The 18,252-nt window shown below is 37.5% G+C and overlaps 1 protein-coding gene across 2 annotated transcripts in view; it reads right to left on the reverse strand.

Moving 5' to 3' along the window:
• Window positions 1-18,252, reverse strand: part of ANGPT1 (angiopoietin 1) — a 259,516-nt gene that overhangs the window by 86,472 nt on the left and 154,792 nt on the right. For both annotated transcript variants that reach the window (XM_017885204.1, XM_017885203.1), the window contains exons 2-3: window positions 15,663-15,818; window positions 5,123-5,244 (exon numbers count right to left, since the gene is read on the reverse strand). In XM_017885204.1, the coding sequence (XP_017740693.1) occupies window positions 5,123-5,244; window positions 15,663-15,818 (278 nt within the window). The remainder of the gene's footprint in view (window positions 1-5,122; window positions 5,245-15,662; window positions 15,819-18,252) is intronic.

The raw sequence follows: 18,252 nt of genomic DNA on the forward strand, positions 1-18,252 counted from the left end.
TTTAGGCATATTAAATATCAAACATCAATACTATATTTTATTACAATAATTAGTAAGGCATAATTTGGTATCTTGAAGTTGCACATGCTTCAATCACTTAAAATTAATTAACTTAATAACTTCCCATAACTCCAGCTAGAAGATAGATGAGCATGTCAAATAAGTTCAGTGAATTCCCAAGGTAAAATAAATAGTTTATATCTTCTGCTCTAATATTAGAAGGACTAAACAATGACCTATATAGTGACAGGCCAAAAACAACTGGTCTACCCCTTTCTTCAAATGAATATTTGTTTGTTTTAAGAGAATAACTTGACAACTACATCAATCATACTTGAGTCCTCATCACATTGCAAAAATATTTTTATAATAATTAAGGCAGAGAATCATCACGAACTTGAACCCTAATTTTGCCACATCCTTAGCTGTTTGGTCACAAGCAACTTACTTGATTTCTGTGAGCCTCGGGGCTTTTTTTATGTGTAAAATAGAAATAATAATACATACTTTGCAGGATTGGCTGGAGGATTGGAAACAGTAAGTTAAAGCACCTGGCACAGAGGTTTGCTTGTAGTAGTAGCTAGGTGGCAGCTAGTATTGCTCAAACTATGTAGGAATGGCCATCGCATGTCTCGTTTCAGTTCACTTTGAATGGTCTTACTGAAGACTTCCTTAATCTTCACTCTGCATATTCAGCACAATCAAGAAAGCCCATGTACTCCGTCTTTGTATACACGGAGTGTTGATTTCCCTTCCTGTATACCCTGGTGAGGCAGAAGGGCTCCTTCTGTAATATTCTTTTGCCTGGCTGTGCTTCTGCCTTGCAAAATGCTGGGGTTAAGTCAGAGATGGGCAGGTGCTGGGAAAACTGGCCACTGACCAAACCTTTCGACTAACAGATCCAGTCTCATATTTGGTTCAACTGAAGGAAACTGCATTAGGTCATCATTACTTGTACACCTCTTTTCCACTGTTTTAGAAGCAGTAGGAAACATACTGGAGGAAACTAGTGAAAGTTTACATTTTGTGTTCTACTTTGTGCTCATATCATTCCCTTTGTGGGCAAGGTAAAATATGAATGCTTCCCATTTACTTAGGTTCTTGGTTATGTAATTCCAATTATATGGGTGAGTTACAGATTCCTTACTCCCAAGAATTGTTTTTTCGAGGTAAGAAACAAAACCAGGTTTTAAGATTCGGGTAGCATCCAACAAAAGAAAAACATATTGCCTAAAGAGAGCAAACTGGAAGTTTTTTAGAATGACTCCCTCTGGACTGTTAGGAAAACAAACAGCAGAGCAAACGTTGCTAATCCTGTTTCTGCTTTGTGCTTCTGGCCATGTAGGGGATAGAGAAGTCAATCTAATGAGGCTAAAAATCCATTTCCAATCCTACAAGTGATGCATTTAATTTGTCAGGATGTAAATCAGCAGGACCTCTCAGCATGTTTGTGTAGTATAATCCTAACCATAAAATATTCCTCCTCATTTTGCCAAAGTGGTGGTGGACCTTCCTAAGGGCCAGCTCACTGACTTGGCGGCTGAAGCCCCATCTTACTCAAAGCTGGTAAGTCCCACACCCAGACACAACCCTGACACTCCTTGGGGGAGGAAGCAAAGCTTAATTTAGATAATCCCCCCTGCAAAGCGTATTAGCTGATCCAAACCAGACCTGACCAACTAAAGGCATGTTGTTGCTGCATTTCAGAGATGCCTTAATGTAGAAATAGCTTCTTGATGCATTTGGAGCATTAAGATTCATATAAGGAATAACTAGTGATAATCGATAAACTATTTTTTTAAAAAACATAAACAGCTTCATGCTTGACTTTGAACCTCTCTCCACTTAAATAGGAGGAGCACATTTCTTCATATGTATCACAAATGGGTATTTTTTATTTGTATAAAGAAAAACACTTATCTTTTTTTTAAGTTGTTTGTGGAAGACTATGTCTAATTTAGGAACAAATGTTCTGCCAACACTCCATCACACACATTAGGCCCTTAGACAAGAAGATAGACAGATAACTATAGAGATACAGCAATACCAGGAGGTATAGCAATTGATAGAAAAATACCCCAGAACCACATGTAAGATAATGCCATACTTATGCCACCAATTCAAAAAAGAAAGAGATGTAGAATGCGAGTATAAGAGGCATGCAAGTTTTTGTCTGTATGAGCACAGAAGTGAATTTCCAATTAAAACCTAAATCTCTGAATTTGTAGTAAAAAAACTATATTACTAGAGAAAGAAATTGCTATAATCCTGAAAAAATTAACATTAGCAATAAATGATGTGATTTACAGATGTAAGAAAACCTGAGTTTTCTGTTGAAATTAGAATTTAATGAGGGAGGAACAGTTCATCAGCAGAAGGCACAAATATGTTTGGGATCAGAAGTCAGATTCCTTTGAGATACTGAAGTGCATGGAGAAGCCCCTTCTACCTGACCCAGAGTGGAGCTCTTTTGAGACCTTGCATCCTAACTCACTTTTAATGATAGAGCAGAGAGAACAACTTTTAAACAGTTTGCCTTTAAAATATAATATTTCATAGTGAAAATTCTATAGTAGGAAATGATACCAGATGCTGCATAAAAATCATGATGGGAAGACAAGAAAATCTGAAATGGTCCAGAATTAAGGGAGAAAGGATACATTTTTAGAAAGAAGGAAGGAAGGAAGGAAGGAAGGAAGGAAGGAAGGAAGGAAGGAAGGAGGGAGAAAAAAAGAAAAAGAGAAAGAAAGAAAGAGAGAGAGAAATAGAAGGGAAAGGAAAGAAGGAAGTAAGGAAGGAAGGAAGGAAGGAAAAATATGAGAAGGAGGGAAGGAAAGAGAAGGAGACAGAGTACCTGAGTACAAATGGTGCATAAAGATGGCATTTGATTTTGCAGTTAGGGAGGAGACTTTTCAGGCCTCCCAGTTTATATTATAGTATCATGACAGCTCAAGGGTCAGATACAGACAAAGACATAATATGCAGATCAGTAGGGAAGAACTAAAGAACGTAAATTCATGCGGGCAACTCTTTCAGAAATAAATCAGGTGGTAACAACTACTGAGAGATAGATTCAAACCACCTTAGGTTATACTAGTAAAATGAAATACACAGTTACTAAGAATATTAGAGAATATTTTATTAATGCAAAATGATATCTATCTCCAAAGAAGTCGGACTTCCAGACTGTGTGTAAGGTATGACAGAACTTTTTGTGAAAATGATATTTATATATAACATGAAGCAAAATAGGCAGCTCTTTCTGTATGATAAAGCTGTGGTTTTAATTTTCCTGTGTGTTTTTTTTTTGTCCTTATCCTATAATAAATGTGCTATTTGTATAATTATAAAAGCAAACAACAACTCAGAAAAATAAGGGGAAATTGTCATTGTTTTACTTATCCATGATTCCTGGACAAAATGTTCACAAATAGCATTTTGAAATATGACTGTAAATGTGGTTCACTTTTGGTGACAAAATTAAACCATAAAGGGGTGACCCTAGATTAAGGGATGGTTCAAGTAAAGTATACTTGCTACATACACGTATAAGTCTGGTTACTGTGAAATTGCAGGGCAATAAATGGTATATTTCAACAGGATTGTTAATTCTAGAACATTTAATCATGCAATCAGGGCCAAGTCCTGTCAGATTTATTTGTAGTTATACAGTTAACCCCATGTCACAGTGCAAGGATAAATAAATGTAACACTTAGAAACACAAGTCATGCAGCAAGAGTGATCCCTTTCAGATTCTAAACCAACAGCCAGGTTTGTATTTTTCATGCAGAAGTTTAATTGTAATTGTTGCCATTATGCTCTATTTTTAGCATGAAGTTGGGAAATTCTTTTAGTTTGTAGATAGTATGAAGAGGCCATGTGTTATAATGGAAATATGAGGACTAGCAGCAAAGACACCTAAATTACATTCCAATTTCTGCCACTAGCAAGCTGTATGACCCTGGACAAGTCACTCCCTTCCACTGAGTCTCTGTTCCCTCACTTGTAAAGAACAGAACTAGTTAGCCAGGCGAGGTGGCGGGCGCCTGTAATCCCAGCTACTCAGGAGGCTGAGGCAGGAGAATGGCATGAACCTGAGAGGCGGAGCTTGCAGTGAGCTGAGATCCAGCCACTGCACTCCAGCCTGGGTGACAGAGCCAGACTCTGTCTCAAAAAAAAAAAAAAAAAAAAAAAAAAAGAACAGAACTAGCAGTCCTCTTAGATGCCTTCCTGGTGTGGAATATAAAGGGAACTCTAGTGCCACCAATTCAATGGCATTTAACCAGTTTCTATCAATACAGTGGTCTTTACCTCAATATTATGCATAGGAACTGAACCTTCTTCAAGTTATCCAGATACCCAGAAGAAAATTCAATTTAATGCAAGAAACTTGTCCTAAGGAAGTCAGTGTTTTGAATTGTTCATCATCAATGTTAATGACTTCAAAATAATAGTCTTTCACTGTCCCAGCTCTCAAGATGTCTAAGCTCCAATTCAATCAACAGAAATGATTCATAATTTATGAAACAAGATGGTGTGATAACATCTATAAAGGTAAACAAAGGCATTTACTATGTCCAAAGTAAATAGCTATAAACGAAAACTAAAAACCCGAACCCTTCATCAGCTTTACAGGTAAATTATTTTCTAGAAAAAATATACATTTTCCTTCTCTCTAGTGCCATATTTCTGAATTCAGCAACCCTGTAGCTTTGTAAAAGCCTAAGAATTGGGGGGTTGAGTAGGAATTTAAGAGGCTCTAGTCTCTGTTGTTACAGGTTTTGATTATACTGAAAAATGTCAATATTTTATGTCATTGAATTTAGTCATAGAATCAAATTTTTGTAGATATGGTGAGATTGGAACTACTAACCATTAGAGAAATTAATGTTAAAAGTTATAAAAAGCAAATATTTCAAGAGTATCAGCAACAGTATTAATTCATTACTGACATACTAGCTGTATTCACCTTAAGGTCTCCTTTCTTTTTATATTAATATTAATTTGGCTCTATATTTCATTTTTTAAACCACCTCAACCTATTTGTTTAAGAGTTGGCAGAGAGGTGAAGGATATAAATAAGTACACACCAAAACATTTTTGGAATAAAGCAATCCTCACCTGTTTTTTTCATGGATCTTCAAGATTTCATTTGTCTGTTGAAGAAGTTGCTTCTCTAGCTTGTAGGTTGATAATGAATTCTCCAGCAGCTGTATCTCAAGTCGAGAAGTTTGATTTAGTACCTTAAGATAAAAGATGAAAATATTTCAAACTTCAATCACAAATCAATGAACGTTTTTAAGTTTTATTTTGTCTTTAAATAATATTTCTTCAAGAATAATTAAACAAATGGTTTACATTCTACCAACTAATGTTTTACATGCCTTTCAGATATTATTTTGGTTTGAGATTGAAATTGCAATTTAGGACTTTTGTGTCCTAAAACCCTAGGATATTCTCTTGTGCTAGTTGCTTCATATAGTTTATCTCCAATATCTGTAAATGCAAGATTAGTATTAAGTACAAGGTCTTAGATGTTGTGGATAATTAAGAATAACTAATAGGCATGTAAAAGATACCTACCTTGATGCATCACCTGACAAAAAACAATTAGAAATGTGCAAAAATCTCTTGACATAGTTTAGAAAAACTCATTATAACACATTTACAGAATGCCTATCACACCAGGTCATGCTAGCCCTTCTGGATATCATGACCACCTGTTGAAGGAGAAATTGTTATCATCACTTTACAAATGAGAAACCTGAGCTTCAGAGAGAAGCCCAAGTTCACACAGGAGACAAGGGAAGAGTGGGGTTTCAAACCCAGGTAGTTTTATTCTGATTCTGCTGCTCTGCAAAGAAAATTAAGGAGAGGGTGAGTCAAACCATTCTGAGGAAATGAAATGACCCAGAACCCAGATTGTATGAGAGACAGATTGTTCTCACCCTTTCAACTTCACTACTACTACTCTGGTGGTCCTCTAGAAACTGTGAAGGCTCAATTCATCTTGAACCACAATGACCCATGTGTCTAGCTGGGCCTTCTTATGACCTAAGTCTGTGAGCTGTGCACCCAAACCTATCATTCTCCAGGCAAAGAATGCACACTCCAGTCCTAGCAGATGCCTTCAAACTGTGTCAATGCCCTGTTCCTGACTCTGTCTTGTCCCTCCCTCTCTTTCCACCTTAAAGGAGGTATAAAAGGAAATAAAGAACATAAATTAATTTAAAAAGCTCTTCACATTATTTGAAACATTTTTAAACTACCACATCTTTCCCAAAACTACTTATTTAAAAGGACCTGGAAATACTTCTGCCAGGTCAATATCAATGTAAATTTCTTCTACAAATGATGCCATTAGAGCTGTCCTCCTCTGTAGCATCTCTAAATCTAGGATTATATCGGATGCACACAGAAAGTCTGTTCAACATATACCAACAGGGCCAGGTGTGGTGGCTCATGCCTGTACTCCCAACACTTTGGGAGGCTATAGCAGGTGGCTTGCTTGAGCTCAGGAGTTCAAGACCAGCCTGGGCAACATGGCAAAACCCCATCTCTACAAAAACATGCAAAAATTAACTGGGCATGTTGGTGCGTGCCTGTAGTCCCAGCTACTTGGGAGGCTGAGGCAGGAGGATCACTTGAGCCCAGCAGGCAGAGTTTGCAGTGAGCCATAATTATGCCACTCCACTATAGCCTGGGTGACAGAGTGAGACCCTATCTCAAAAATAAAAATAAAAAATAAAATAAAAAGGAAAATACACCTATAGGCCCTGGGCTTGACTTGGGCTATAGGAGTTTGCAGGAGCAGGGGATGTATCTGAAGGGAGCAGGGCAGGAACTAGCCTGAGGTGAGAGAGGCAAATGCCTCAGTTGCAAAACTTGAAGGGGTGCTAGAAATCTCAGTAGTCAAGATAAGTAATATTTTAATGTAACATTTTTAAAATTTTACAATTAATGCAAGAAATTGACATTTAACAGAATATCAATTTAAAATAAAGACCGCATCTGATTCTGCACATAGGTCTGATTTGGTCTGAGGTGGTCTCTAGCCCTGCAAGGGGTGGAACAGGAGGGCGAGGAGGGGATGGGGCAGAGAATGGTGAGATGGAGCATTTATACTCTAAAAAAGTTTAAACTGCTATGACTCATGTATGCAGTCATTAGTAAGGATCTGAAAGCCAGTATAAAATGTACTGCTACTAATCATATCACGTTTGTGAAAGGTTTCAGTGTTTTAAAAAACATTCTTTTCTATTCTGTATTATTTCATTTCAAAACAAACAGAATTTGAAGGTAGAGTTTGGAGTAGCTCAGAGGGGATACATGGTAGAGAACATAAATATTGGAGATACACAAGATATAACTTTCAACTATTAAACATATTATTGTCCAAGTATGATTTTATTTTTTATTGAATGACAATTTATAAAATAATGAAATAGGGAATGAAACACTTGTATGTTTTGGTGACATTTAGAACAGTGCTTGGCACAGAGACAACACTCAGTATTTGTTTATGGATACTCAATATTTGTTTGTGAGGTATATTATCTCACTAAATCAAGCATATCATATGTAGTTAAATAAAATCTATTTTCTTTCTTATTCACCATACTCTCTGATCACACTTTCTGACATTCTCAGACACCAAAATTTTTAATTTCCAGAAGTCAGTAAGTATTCTCCTCCATGTCCATTGAGAACAAAATGGAACCATTCATAATTGAAAATGAAGCTGTCCATATCTCAGTCTGGAGACAACTACAGTTCCCAGTTTGTCTTCCTGCTCCTACTTGCCCCAGCTCAAGTCCATTTTTCACACAGCAACCAGAGGGATCTTTTTGAACACATACATCAGATCATGCCATCTCCTTTGCAACATGCTAATGGCTTCCTTTTGCAATTAGAATGAATTCCAAAGTCCTCAGCCTGGCCTGAAAAGACCCATGTGATCAGAACCCTGTTCACTTCTTGTTTATCATGCTCCAACCACATAGTCTTCCTTCTGCCACCTTGACTCGTCAAGTTCATTCCAATCTTGGAAACATTGTACTTGCAGTTTCCTCTGCTTGGCATGCCCACCCCTTCCCAGATGCATGGCTGATTTCTTCTCATCATCTTAGAGAGTCTCTTTCTGGCCACCTTCTTTATAGTAATACCTTCCTCACTCTTCATCACATCATCTTATTTAATTTTCTTTACAAAATTATCACTATTGAAAACTATCATATCTGTTCACTCATTTGCTGTCTTTCTGCCCCTCCTAGGATGTCAGTTGCACAGAGGCAGGAAGGCTCATCTGGAGTCCCCTAAACCTCCAGACCCCCCTGGGGTCCAGCACACTACAGTGCTCATAGCTGAGTTAGATGACATTCTGGGCAATGGACAGTGAGCTGTCTTTCAGGCTTGAGTCATGGTCACAGAAAAGGTAACAGGGCCTACATGAATATCAAGTTAGACTTCAGTGAGGACAGTCTAAATCTAGAGCAGCATCTGAATATGGGAAAAGGAAGGGGCCCAATATCAGAAGTCCAGGCTAAATGCCGATCTAAAGATCAGGACAGTTTAGAGTACAAATACCAATCCCTCCTCTTGTTTCCCCATCACCTTGACCCTATTACTGCTTTATTTCAACTCTCTCCACTGATGTATTAAACTAGGTCTGAAGTGGGCAACCAAGAGAATTGCATTGCAAACTATGATAAATTGACCACTTTCTTGCCATGCGTCTATGGAATTTGCTGCTTAGCAATAATCGAAGTGTTCCATTAAAATGACAAAAGACATTTCCTTCTTAGCCTAAACACATTCCAAAAGCACATCTTTGGGGAAAAAAAGGAAAATTTTAAATAAAGAAGAAAGAAAAGAGTAAAGCGTATGTGAAACATGCCCCTCAAGGAACAATTTCAAGATTAAATTTTCCAAAATATACCTAAGAGTAAGAGAGACATAAAACCTGAAATTGAGGATTTATGGGCCACAGAATTTTAGTTCTTTCTTAAAAAAAAAAAGTAAACATTTAAAAATAAAAAGTATTAGTTTCCCAGAGAAAGTGAGCTGGAAAATTTCACCCAGCTCTCTTTAATATTTTCAAGAGTGCTTCTGATACTTTAAATTAATATTAGTGCTAAAAGTCAGAGACTGAGGTAGAAAGAAAAATCTCTTTTTTTTTAGAGACAGTGTCTCACTCTGTTGCCCAGGCTGGAGTTCAGTGGCATGACCACACTCACTGCAGCCTCTTGGGCTCTGGTGAGGTGTGCCCAGCAATTTTTTATATATATGTTTTTTGGTAAAGACAGGGCTCTGCCATGTTGCCCAGGCTGGACTCGACCTCCTGGGTTCAAGCAATCTGCCCACTTCAGCATCCTAATGTGCTGGAATTACAGGCATGAGCCAGTGTGCCTGGCCAAAAATCTCTTTCAATGAATCATCAACTTTGAAATAGGCCCTGTTTTTGGAGTTACGTTTCCTTTTGCTTTAGTTATTTTTTTTCCAAAGAAAAATCTGTAACATAAAGTATAATGCCTTGGCAATTAATTCTAACAGAAGAATGAAGGTTGATACATGCAGAAGGAATGAGAGAGTTAGAAAATCAGCATTTTGCAAAATGATTGAAGTAATTTACTTGGTTAGTAATGGGCAACGTGACAAAGTATTACCCTACAGGTTATCTGTTAATTTCCTAGGGAAAAGTGAACTATTGAGATGTGGTGATATGGAAGTTATGACCCTAACCAAGTTAAAGAACAGCATAACTAAGGGAGTGGCAATCTGGCATGTGTGTCTCCTGAAGAGATGCAATAGGAAGTGACCAGTAATTCCACAGAACACCCCTGCCACAATATTCCATTCAATCTGAACAAGTCTTTAGACTCAACTTCCAGTTTAGAGAAACCATAGGGGATTGAAGGGTAAATTAAAGGTCATAATAAAGAAATATTCAGACAAATGCAGAACATGAGATGATTTACAAAACAGCCCAGTTTCTTAAGGATGTCAATATCAGGCAAAAGAAAAAGTGGAAGACTGCTCCAAATTTAAATGGACTATTAAATCTTGAGAAACAAAACTCCTATAAAAGTTTTAGTGGAAAAATGAGAAAATATGAATGTAGAAATTAGATAATCTTAGGGAATTATTGTTCATCTTAGTTGTGATGTAACATATAATATTATATAGCTATTACATAATATTCTCTATTTATATTATATATAAATATATTTTATTTATAATAGTAATACCATCATTGTATATGTATATGTTTATAATATGATAATATAACCCTACATTATCTTTATAATATAATAACCACCTCATTTGGTTACAGAGTTTGATAGAGATAGTACTTATATTACAGACACAGAATTGTGGATAGAAATCTCCCAAAACAGCTAACGCTCAGTAGAGTCAGAATGCAACCGGATAGTCTATCTCCAGAGTCTGGATTGTTTCCCACAGGCTTATCATGTAGCTGTAAATAAGCAGCTTCCCTCTGGTTAGTGACACCCTCTAGTCCCTAACAACTGCAACCAAAATGGTTTCTTTCAAGTAACCATGAGGTCTTCTGCTTGTTGTGGCTGATAGCATCCAACTCTCTCTCGCTGCCCCTGCCCCCTAAATTAGCACCATGAGTAAGGAAGATGTCCAAATTTCTTATGCTTCTCAGAGTATGGAAAAGAAAAACAAACAAAAAAACCCAAAAAACAAAAAACCATTCACTCAATGTTCTTAGTTGGGTCAGACATCTTTGCAGTAGACTGCTTCTGTTCAAAGTCCTCTTCCAATCCATCAGCTATTTGTAGGTGCCTATTACCATCAACACGCAAGCCTTAGCATATTGTCCTCAGGCTTGGTGACATTGGGCTGAAACCTGCAGAGATTAAGGGACTAAAACTTAGTTTTATTCACAAGTATTTATTGAGAGCCTATGCACCAGTCCTGTTCTAAATCCTGTTGATAGAGCAATGAACAAGAACAAGACAAAAAAAACCCTCGCTTCTTAGGAATTTACATCCTAGTGCAGGAGTTGGTCAGATTTTTCTGTAAAGGCCCAGATAGTAAACATCTTAGGCTTGGTGGGCCAAATGGTCTCTGGTATAACAATTTAGCTCTGCCATTTTAGTGAAATAGCAGCCACAGACAACATATAAATATATGAGTGCAGCTGTGTCCAATAAAACTTTATCTACAAAATAAGATGGCTGGTCAAATTTGACCTGTGGGCCATAGGCTGCTGAGCCCCCTCCTAGTGGCTTATCAAACACTTTTCCTAAACCTTGTAAGAAAATCAATTACAAGATATTTTGCTTAAGTGACCCACTAAAAAGTTTGTTTCATAATTTCCATTAAACCAAAATTAAAAGTGTATTCAACTGTTTCTTATCAAGACAAAGAGATATAGCAGCTCAACTTTGAGAGCTGCCCTTTGAGAGTAGATATAAGAAGAAATCTGTTTACACCTAAAGATTCGTGCTCATTGAACAAACTGTTTCTGTACTGCCTAACACACACACACATACACACACACACACACACACACACACACACACACACACACACAAGTATATATATATATTTAAAGATAGGGTCTTGCTCTATCATCCATGCTGGAGTGCAGTGGTGTGATCATAGCTCACTGTAACTTTGAACTTCCTAGGCTCAAGGGATCCTCCAGCCTTAGCCCCCTGAGTAGCTAGGCTACAGGCATGCATTACTATGCCTGGCTTTTTTTTTTTTTTTTTTTTTTTTTTTGTAGAGATAGTATTTTGCTATGTTGCCCAGGCTGCTGTCAAACTCCTGGGCTCAAATCATTTTTCCATCTGGCTGTCCCCTACAGTGCTGGGATTTTAGGTGTGGGCCTCCATACCTGGCTTGCCTTATATTTCTAATGAGTGCTATTGAGGTACAAATGGCACATGTGATCATTTGTGATGTCTGAAAGGATGATTAAATGGGATTAAACATGCAGGAAATATATTAGGGGAAATGCCCATGAGGAAAAATTGGGAGAAAGCCAGAGGAGGTTTGGAGAGGCTTCAGACTGGGATGCTGGTCTAATTGCAGGAAAGAGGAGAGGGAAGGAAGAAGAGTTGGGTGGAAGTCTTATCCCTCAAGGCAACCATGCAACAGTTCCAGCAAGGCTGATGAAGAGCCCCTAGCCAAAGTCATGTGTCAGTGGACTTCTACAGCTCCCAGGAGCAGGCCTACATATCCCTGCCACAATGAGTGGAAGTGACTGCTGGAAATTGTGGTCTCTGCACCAACACAGCAATGGATTTCAGAGCACAGCCATTGGCGAGCAGTGGTCAATTATACTTCCCACAGTAGGAGATTGGAAAGGTACATCTTTAAGGCTGTGAGGAAGGGCTCCACAGATCATTAATTTGACTGAAAGTTAAGAAAGAAATGACTTAGAAGTGTTTTGCCACATTAACTCAAACTCATGAAAGTAAAGACTGCTTTACTTGTTGCATTCTAATAGGACCCATTAAAACATCTTACATCAGGAAGCACCCAAAGACAGGAGTAATTGCTCATGTCTGTAATCCAAGCACTTTGGGAGGCCAAGGCAGGTGAATTGCTTGAACCTACGAGGTCAAGACAAGCCTGGGCAACATAGCAAGACCTGGTCTCTGCAAAAAATAAAGAAGTTAGCTGAGCATGGTGGCACACACCTGTAGTCCCAGCTGCTCATGAGGCTGGAGTGTGGAGTGGGAGGATCACCTGAAACCCAAAGGTTGAGGCTGCAGTGAGCCCTGATCAGTCGCTGCACTCCAGCCTGGGTGACAGAGTGAGAATCTATCTCAAAAAATAATAATAAATGATAATAAGGAAATAAATGTAGGATGGTACATCATCTACCTTATAGAATTCATTATTATTAAATAGCTAATATATGTAAAATTATTTAGAACTGAGCCAAGCATGGATTATTAGAGGTAAAATTTAAGGCGATTTGTTTGTCTGTTAATTTCCCCCAAAACCAAATTTGCCTGAGAAAGAAGTGAGAAATAGAATGACACTACAGGAAGTGACATGAATAATTCCTCAAATAAACCCCTTCATATTGTACTCTTGGAAAGAGGAACTTGAAGGCAAAGAGATATTGGTACAAACTGATAACAGAGTGAGAAAAACACTGCAAGCCAGACTAAGGGGGAAGGAAAAGGCATGGTGGTGGTTTCTAATTATTGCCACAATGGCCAGCAGTGTTATTCAGGTGTGGTCATTACTGGTATCTTTCCTGATCATGATACTTTTTTGAGCACAGGAGGATCTTAAAATGCTGTGGAGTGAACCTGTGGCTTTCCACATTTTGTTAAATTGTAAATCTAGAAGGTCAGCAGAAGACTAGAAAGCAATAAGTTAATTATTTTATAACATAATCGTGTGAAAGCTAGGGCACTAAAATGTATTGGAAAGACATTGCCACGAGTTCCTGAAATAAACTGAGGGCCTGAAGTCAGTTTTAGGAAAAGTAACCCTTACCAGTGTGAAGCCGTGTTAGATGAATATAGGAGGAAAACCATGAGAGCATACCTGGAGAGCACAGAAGGATCTACTGGTTTATAAATGCTTATTATAACTGAATAGAGTGTATGGAGGTTAAGAAATAATTCAGATTATTTTTGTAAACTTGGCTCTGAATCAGGATTTGAGTTCACTTGAGTGGTTATGTCTAAGCAGAACATGTCCTGTCGCAATAGTTCAAATAAGTAGCACGAGGGTAGACATTTACATACGACAAGTTTGAGGCATCACAACTACAAATAGCATAGGCAATTGGAAGACATGAAAACGAAAGGGAAAAAAACACATAGGCTTCCCTTCTTAAGGCAGGGCATTTGAGCCATTGTTGTCCTTTTCTACTTTCCTCTTATTGCTACTCGTGATGAATTTGTGATTTTGGAAATGTTTTCTGGGTTTCAGCTATCTCAAAATTGTTCTCGCTGTATTTAATAAACTTTCATTGGTCTTTAGTAGTAAGTTTTAACTACTTCATATAGGGAGTAGTGATTCTTTTTCATTGAATTTTCTGTACCATTTTCAATAAAGTACACATCTTCTGGCCTTAAGGATGCAGAACAATTTATCTCTTAACACCTTACACAGCATGCATCTTAACAGTTTGGAGATTAACATACTAACAATGGCACACTTTTTTTCCCACAACTCCAATTCCTAGGTAGAAAGAGATCAAAAAACAACCCAAGGCACAGTGTTTTGGGGGATAAAAAAATTACACAAGACCCTTCCATGTGTTCCATAAAAGTTATTGTATTAGAAACTTATACAAATTTCAAATATGCAATCAAGTAGGATATATTGTGCATTTGTTTTTGAACATGAGAGTATTTTATAGGAGAGGGTGAGCATTCTGTTCTAATAAAATAAAATAAATAATACAGTCACATTATTTATACCACAAGAAACCAGGGTGCATATATGATCAAACTTACTGTGATAATGAATGATTAGACAAAGTCTTGTAATTTTCAGGGACAATATGTAGTTCCACCCATCTCCCATGTTCATCTGATGCTGATGGGCAGCAAAGCTCAAGTGAATCATTGCTCCAATGTAGTCAATACTTAAGTTCTTATTCAATTAGTTAATTATTAGTGTTACTATTTAAGGGGGATAGAAAAGAAATGAGTATCCTGGAGTTTGAATCCCAGATTTTACATACTAGCTGCATGAATATGAGAAATCACTCAAGCTAGTGACTTCTAGCTAAAAGATCTATCTGCTCTAAGTGATTTTCATAAAAACCATTCGTGCAGAGGAAGTTGCATTATATAAAATGTTTTATCTGTATCAATTACCATTGTTATTTTTCTTTAAATACCAACCTATCTGTGATGCCAATAACACAAATGAAATAAAATAAAAATCATGTTGCACCTTATTTTTGAATGTATATATTTCAGCTTTCATGTTAGAAATCAACTACGTTGGGATAGAATCATCCCTTGGGTTTCAGAATGGTAACTGGAATAATGATTTTCATGGCTAAAAGGGAACAAAGAGACAATTAAAAATGACAGTCATCAAAATGATAGTCATCAAAAATGATATTTGCTGTTTGCCAGTAAACAGCATGGCGTGTTTGTGACAGTGGTGATGAAAGGGCATCCCTAGTTTTTACTCAGTGTTCAAATAAGTACGTCATTGGCCTTAATAGGTAGATATGTGTATATACACGCATATTCCTGATAGCTTCATTTGGAATTTTCCTTTCTATCTGCTGAATGCAAAAACCATCTGCAGGTGCCCTTATGGCTACAGCATTACCAGAGACAAAACAAAACAGGTCAAAAATGCAAAACAAACACACCAATCTACCCAAATAGTTACTTTGTTTGACACATATCATATCACAGTTGGTAGCTGCAGTACTTATTTGAATTCAAACATTGATGAGGTCCTTTATTGGCCCTGTTTTTGCAAACATATGCAAAGCTAAATATACCAACCCTCATTAGATCAAAAGAAACACGCATAGCATGTCAGGCAGTCATTGTTGTTATTACCAATAAACAAAAATGTATGTTTCCCAAATCACAGTGCTGAAATGTGCTCTGTGTTTATGGAGCAAGCTAAAGAAAAAAAATCTTCCTGGTTGAGTCTGTGGACTCTGGGCCTGGGGGTGTACCTGGGTCTCAACATCTGTCAGCTTTCTGGTCTGCTCTGCAGTCTGAGACAGCAGGCTGGTTCCTATCTCCAGCATGGTAGCCGTGTGGTTCTGAACTGCATTCTGCTGTATCTGGGCCATCTCCGACTTCATATTTTCCACAATGTAATTCTCAAGCTGCAAGAGATAAAGGACAAAACATATCACATTATAAGCAAAGCCTCCCAGTTGGGGCCTGTAATATTTACAATGACAAAACAAGACACAGCTGGCAAATCAGCCATCTGGCGGGGATCCTCTGCATCTCTGGGAGTTGGAGAAATGGGAGCAGAGCACACAGGAATCCAGTTGTCAACAAATTCCTAATATACCGATAATATATTTATAATAATCCCAATCGTAAGGACAATTTGCACTTGGATCACACTTTCTCATTGTTGACATTATCCATTTAGCCTTTATAGCAAAGATGTATCACAGTCAGCTTTATTGTTCTGTTTGTTTTATAGATGAAAAAATAGAATCAGAGAGGGCCAGTGATAAACCCAAGGTTGTTGAGCAAGAATGCAGCCAAATTCCCATACTAATTTAAATCGAATTATTGGTGCTCTGGTTTTTCCGTTACACCATACTGACCACTTATCTCAGAAAAATTCAGCCTCCTGCTTCCATTTTGTAATGATAAATAAAAGATCACACTGCTTTGGGGGAATGGGATGAGGAGTGGGAGGAAGGATGATGTCCAAAACAAAAACCTTTAAAGGAATATTAAAATATAGGCAATGATGTATGAAATGAGCTTCAAAGCCTGAGAGGTGGCTATAATCATTCTCTGTGCTCCTTTGCAAGCTCAAAAAAAAGGTACTGAAAGTACAACCCATATAGCAGTATTTCCCCTTCTTGCTTTGGGTAATATTTAGTCCTTTGTGGTGCCATCTTAGAGAACAGTATAGTGCTAAAATAAATGGTGCCATAGGAACCATGGAGAATTATGAGGTGCCTTACTGCAAGGGAGGCTATTAGGTACCTGGGAGAATAAAGCTGAACATATCCATTGTTTGAAAAATACAAAAGAAACCTGTACCTCCCTGTCAGTGCACTTAATTCCTCCACCACTGTGTGATCACTACATTTTATTACTCAATTACACATATAGGGAAATTGCATCCTAGAGAAGTCAGGTCCAAGGCCACACACCACAAAAACAGTCAGACTTGGACTTGAGCAATGAAGTCCTTAACTCTCATACCAACACTTTCAACCACTTGATAGCTCTGCCAAGTCGTGCTTCACAAGCCGGGTTCCAAATCATTAACAGCTACGTGATTTTTACTGATATAGTGAACCATAATACATCCACTATTTCATAATCCATCGTAAAATTATTATCATGTAATAAATATAGTCTAAATGTAAATTCCCCTTTGTGAAGCTTTGGCAGCTCACTCACTAACATCATCCCTTATTTCTATTTATCAAACACGAACCTGTCCCATGCTAACGAAAATGAGTTTTCAATCAAACTCATATTATCATTAATACATCCTAAATTCATTCTTGGTCAATATAACATAATTCCCCTTCATTCTTTTTCCCCCAAATTAGACATAGGAGGAAAAAAAATTCAACCTATAAAAGTTTATTATAAAACAAATATAAAATATAGTAGAATAAATCTCTGAAAATTATCAAAATGTGAGGCCTGTAGGCCAAATCTTGACTTTACTCCAATTGAACTAACATATTTAAACAACAAGAGGCAAGTAGAGAAAAGAGGGTATGACAGCATAATAAAATCTGTCATTTTGGATTCCACATCCTATGTTCCCTTTTTCCTAATAGCATTCCTTAACTTTCTTTTGGGAAGTTATCTTTTTGCCCTTCAGAACAAATGCTTCTGGTAGAGTTGTCCCACCCCAGCATCACGAATGAGTACAGGTTCTAACTTGGCAAGTCAGAATGTTCTGCTCTTACTTCATAAGTGTGAATTGCTCAAGAATGGAAAGACATCACAAGAAAGGCCATTGGCCTCAGTTCTGAAATTTTATCAAACTCGTTTACAAAATAACTTTGTTTTCCTCGGTGGTTAATAAGCTGGTGACATATGCCCAATACAGTTGATGCCCGATTTTGCCACCACAAAACCAGAGCCACGCACGAATGAAGCTGACTCAGAAAGATAGGTGTTAGATAGGGAGATAGATAGATAGATAGATAGATAGATAGATAGATAGATAGATAGACAGATCAATCGATCTATGTACATACATAGATACCTGGATGTATACATAGATAGACACAGAGTCAGGTGATACCTTTTGAGCACCTGGACCTAGCTATATTTTTAGTTAGTTCCACCCTTGGACATTCAGTTGTAAGATGCATGATCTAACAGTCTCCCATTGAGCAGCCAACCTTTTTTCCCCTTCAATCACATTGATTTAGATTTTTAACACTTACAACCAAGATTTTAGATTATTACCTTTGATCAATGTTTAGCAGAAGAAATTTCAGGCAGGAAAACATTAACAGTATGTTCCTTACTTTTCCAAGGAATTTGAGGTTATACATAAGTGTATGTATCTTTAAAAAATTACAGATATGTCTCCAT

This window comes from Rhinopithecus bieti, unplaced genomic scaffold, assembly GCF_001698545.2.
Source record: "Rhinopithecus bieti isolate Rb0 unplaced genomic scaffold, ASM169854v2 scaffold_13352, whole genome shotgun sequence".
Taxonomy (NCBI): Eukaryota; Metazoa; Chordata; class Mammalia; order Primates; family Cercopithecidae; genus Rhinopithecus; species Rhinopithecus bieti.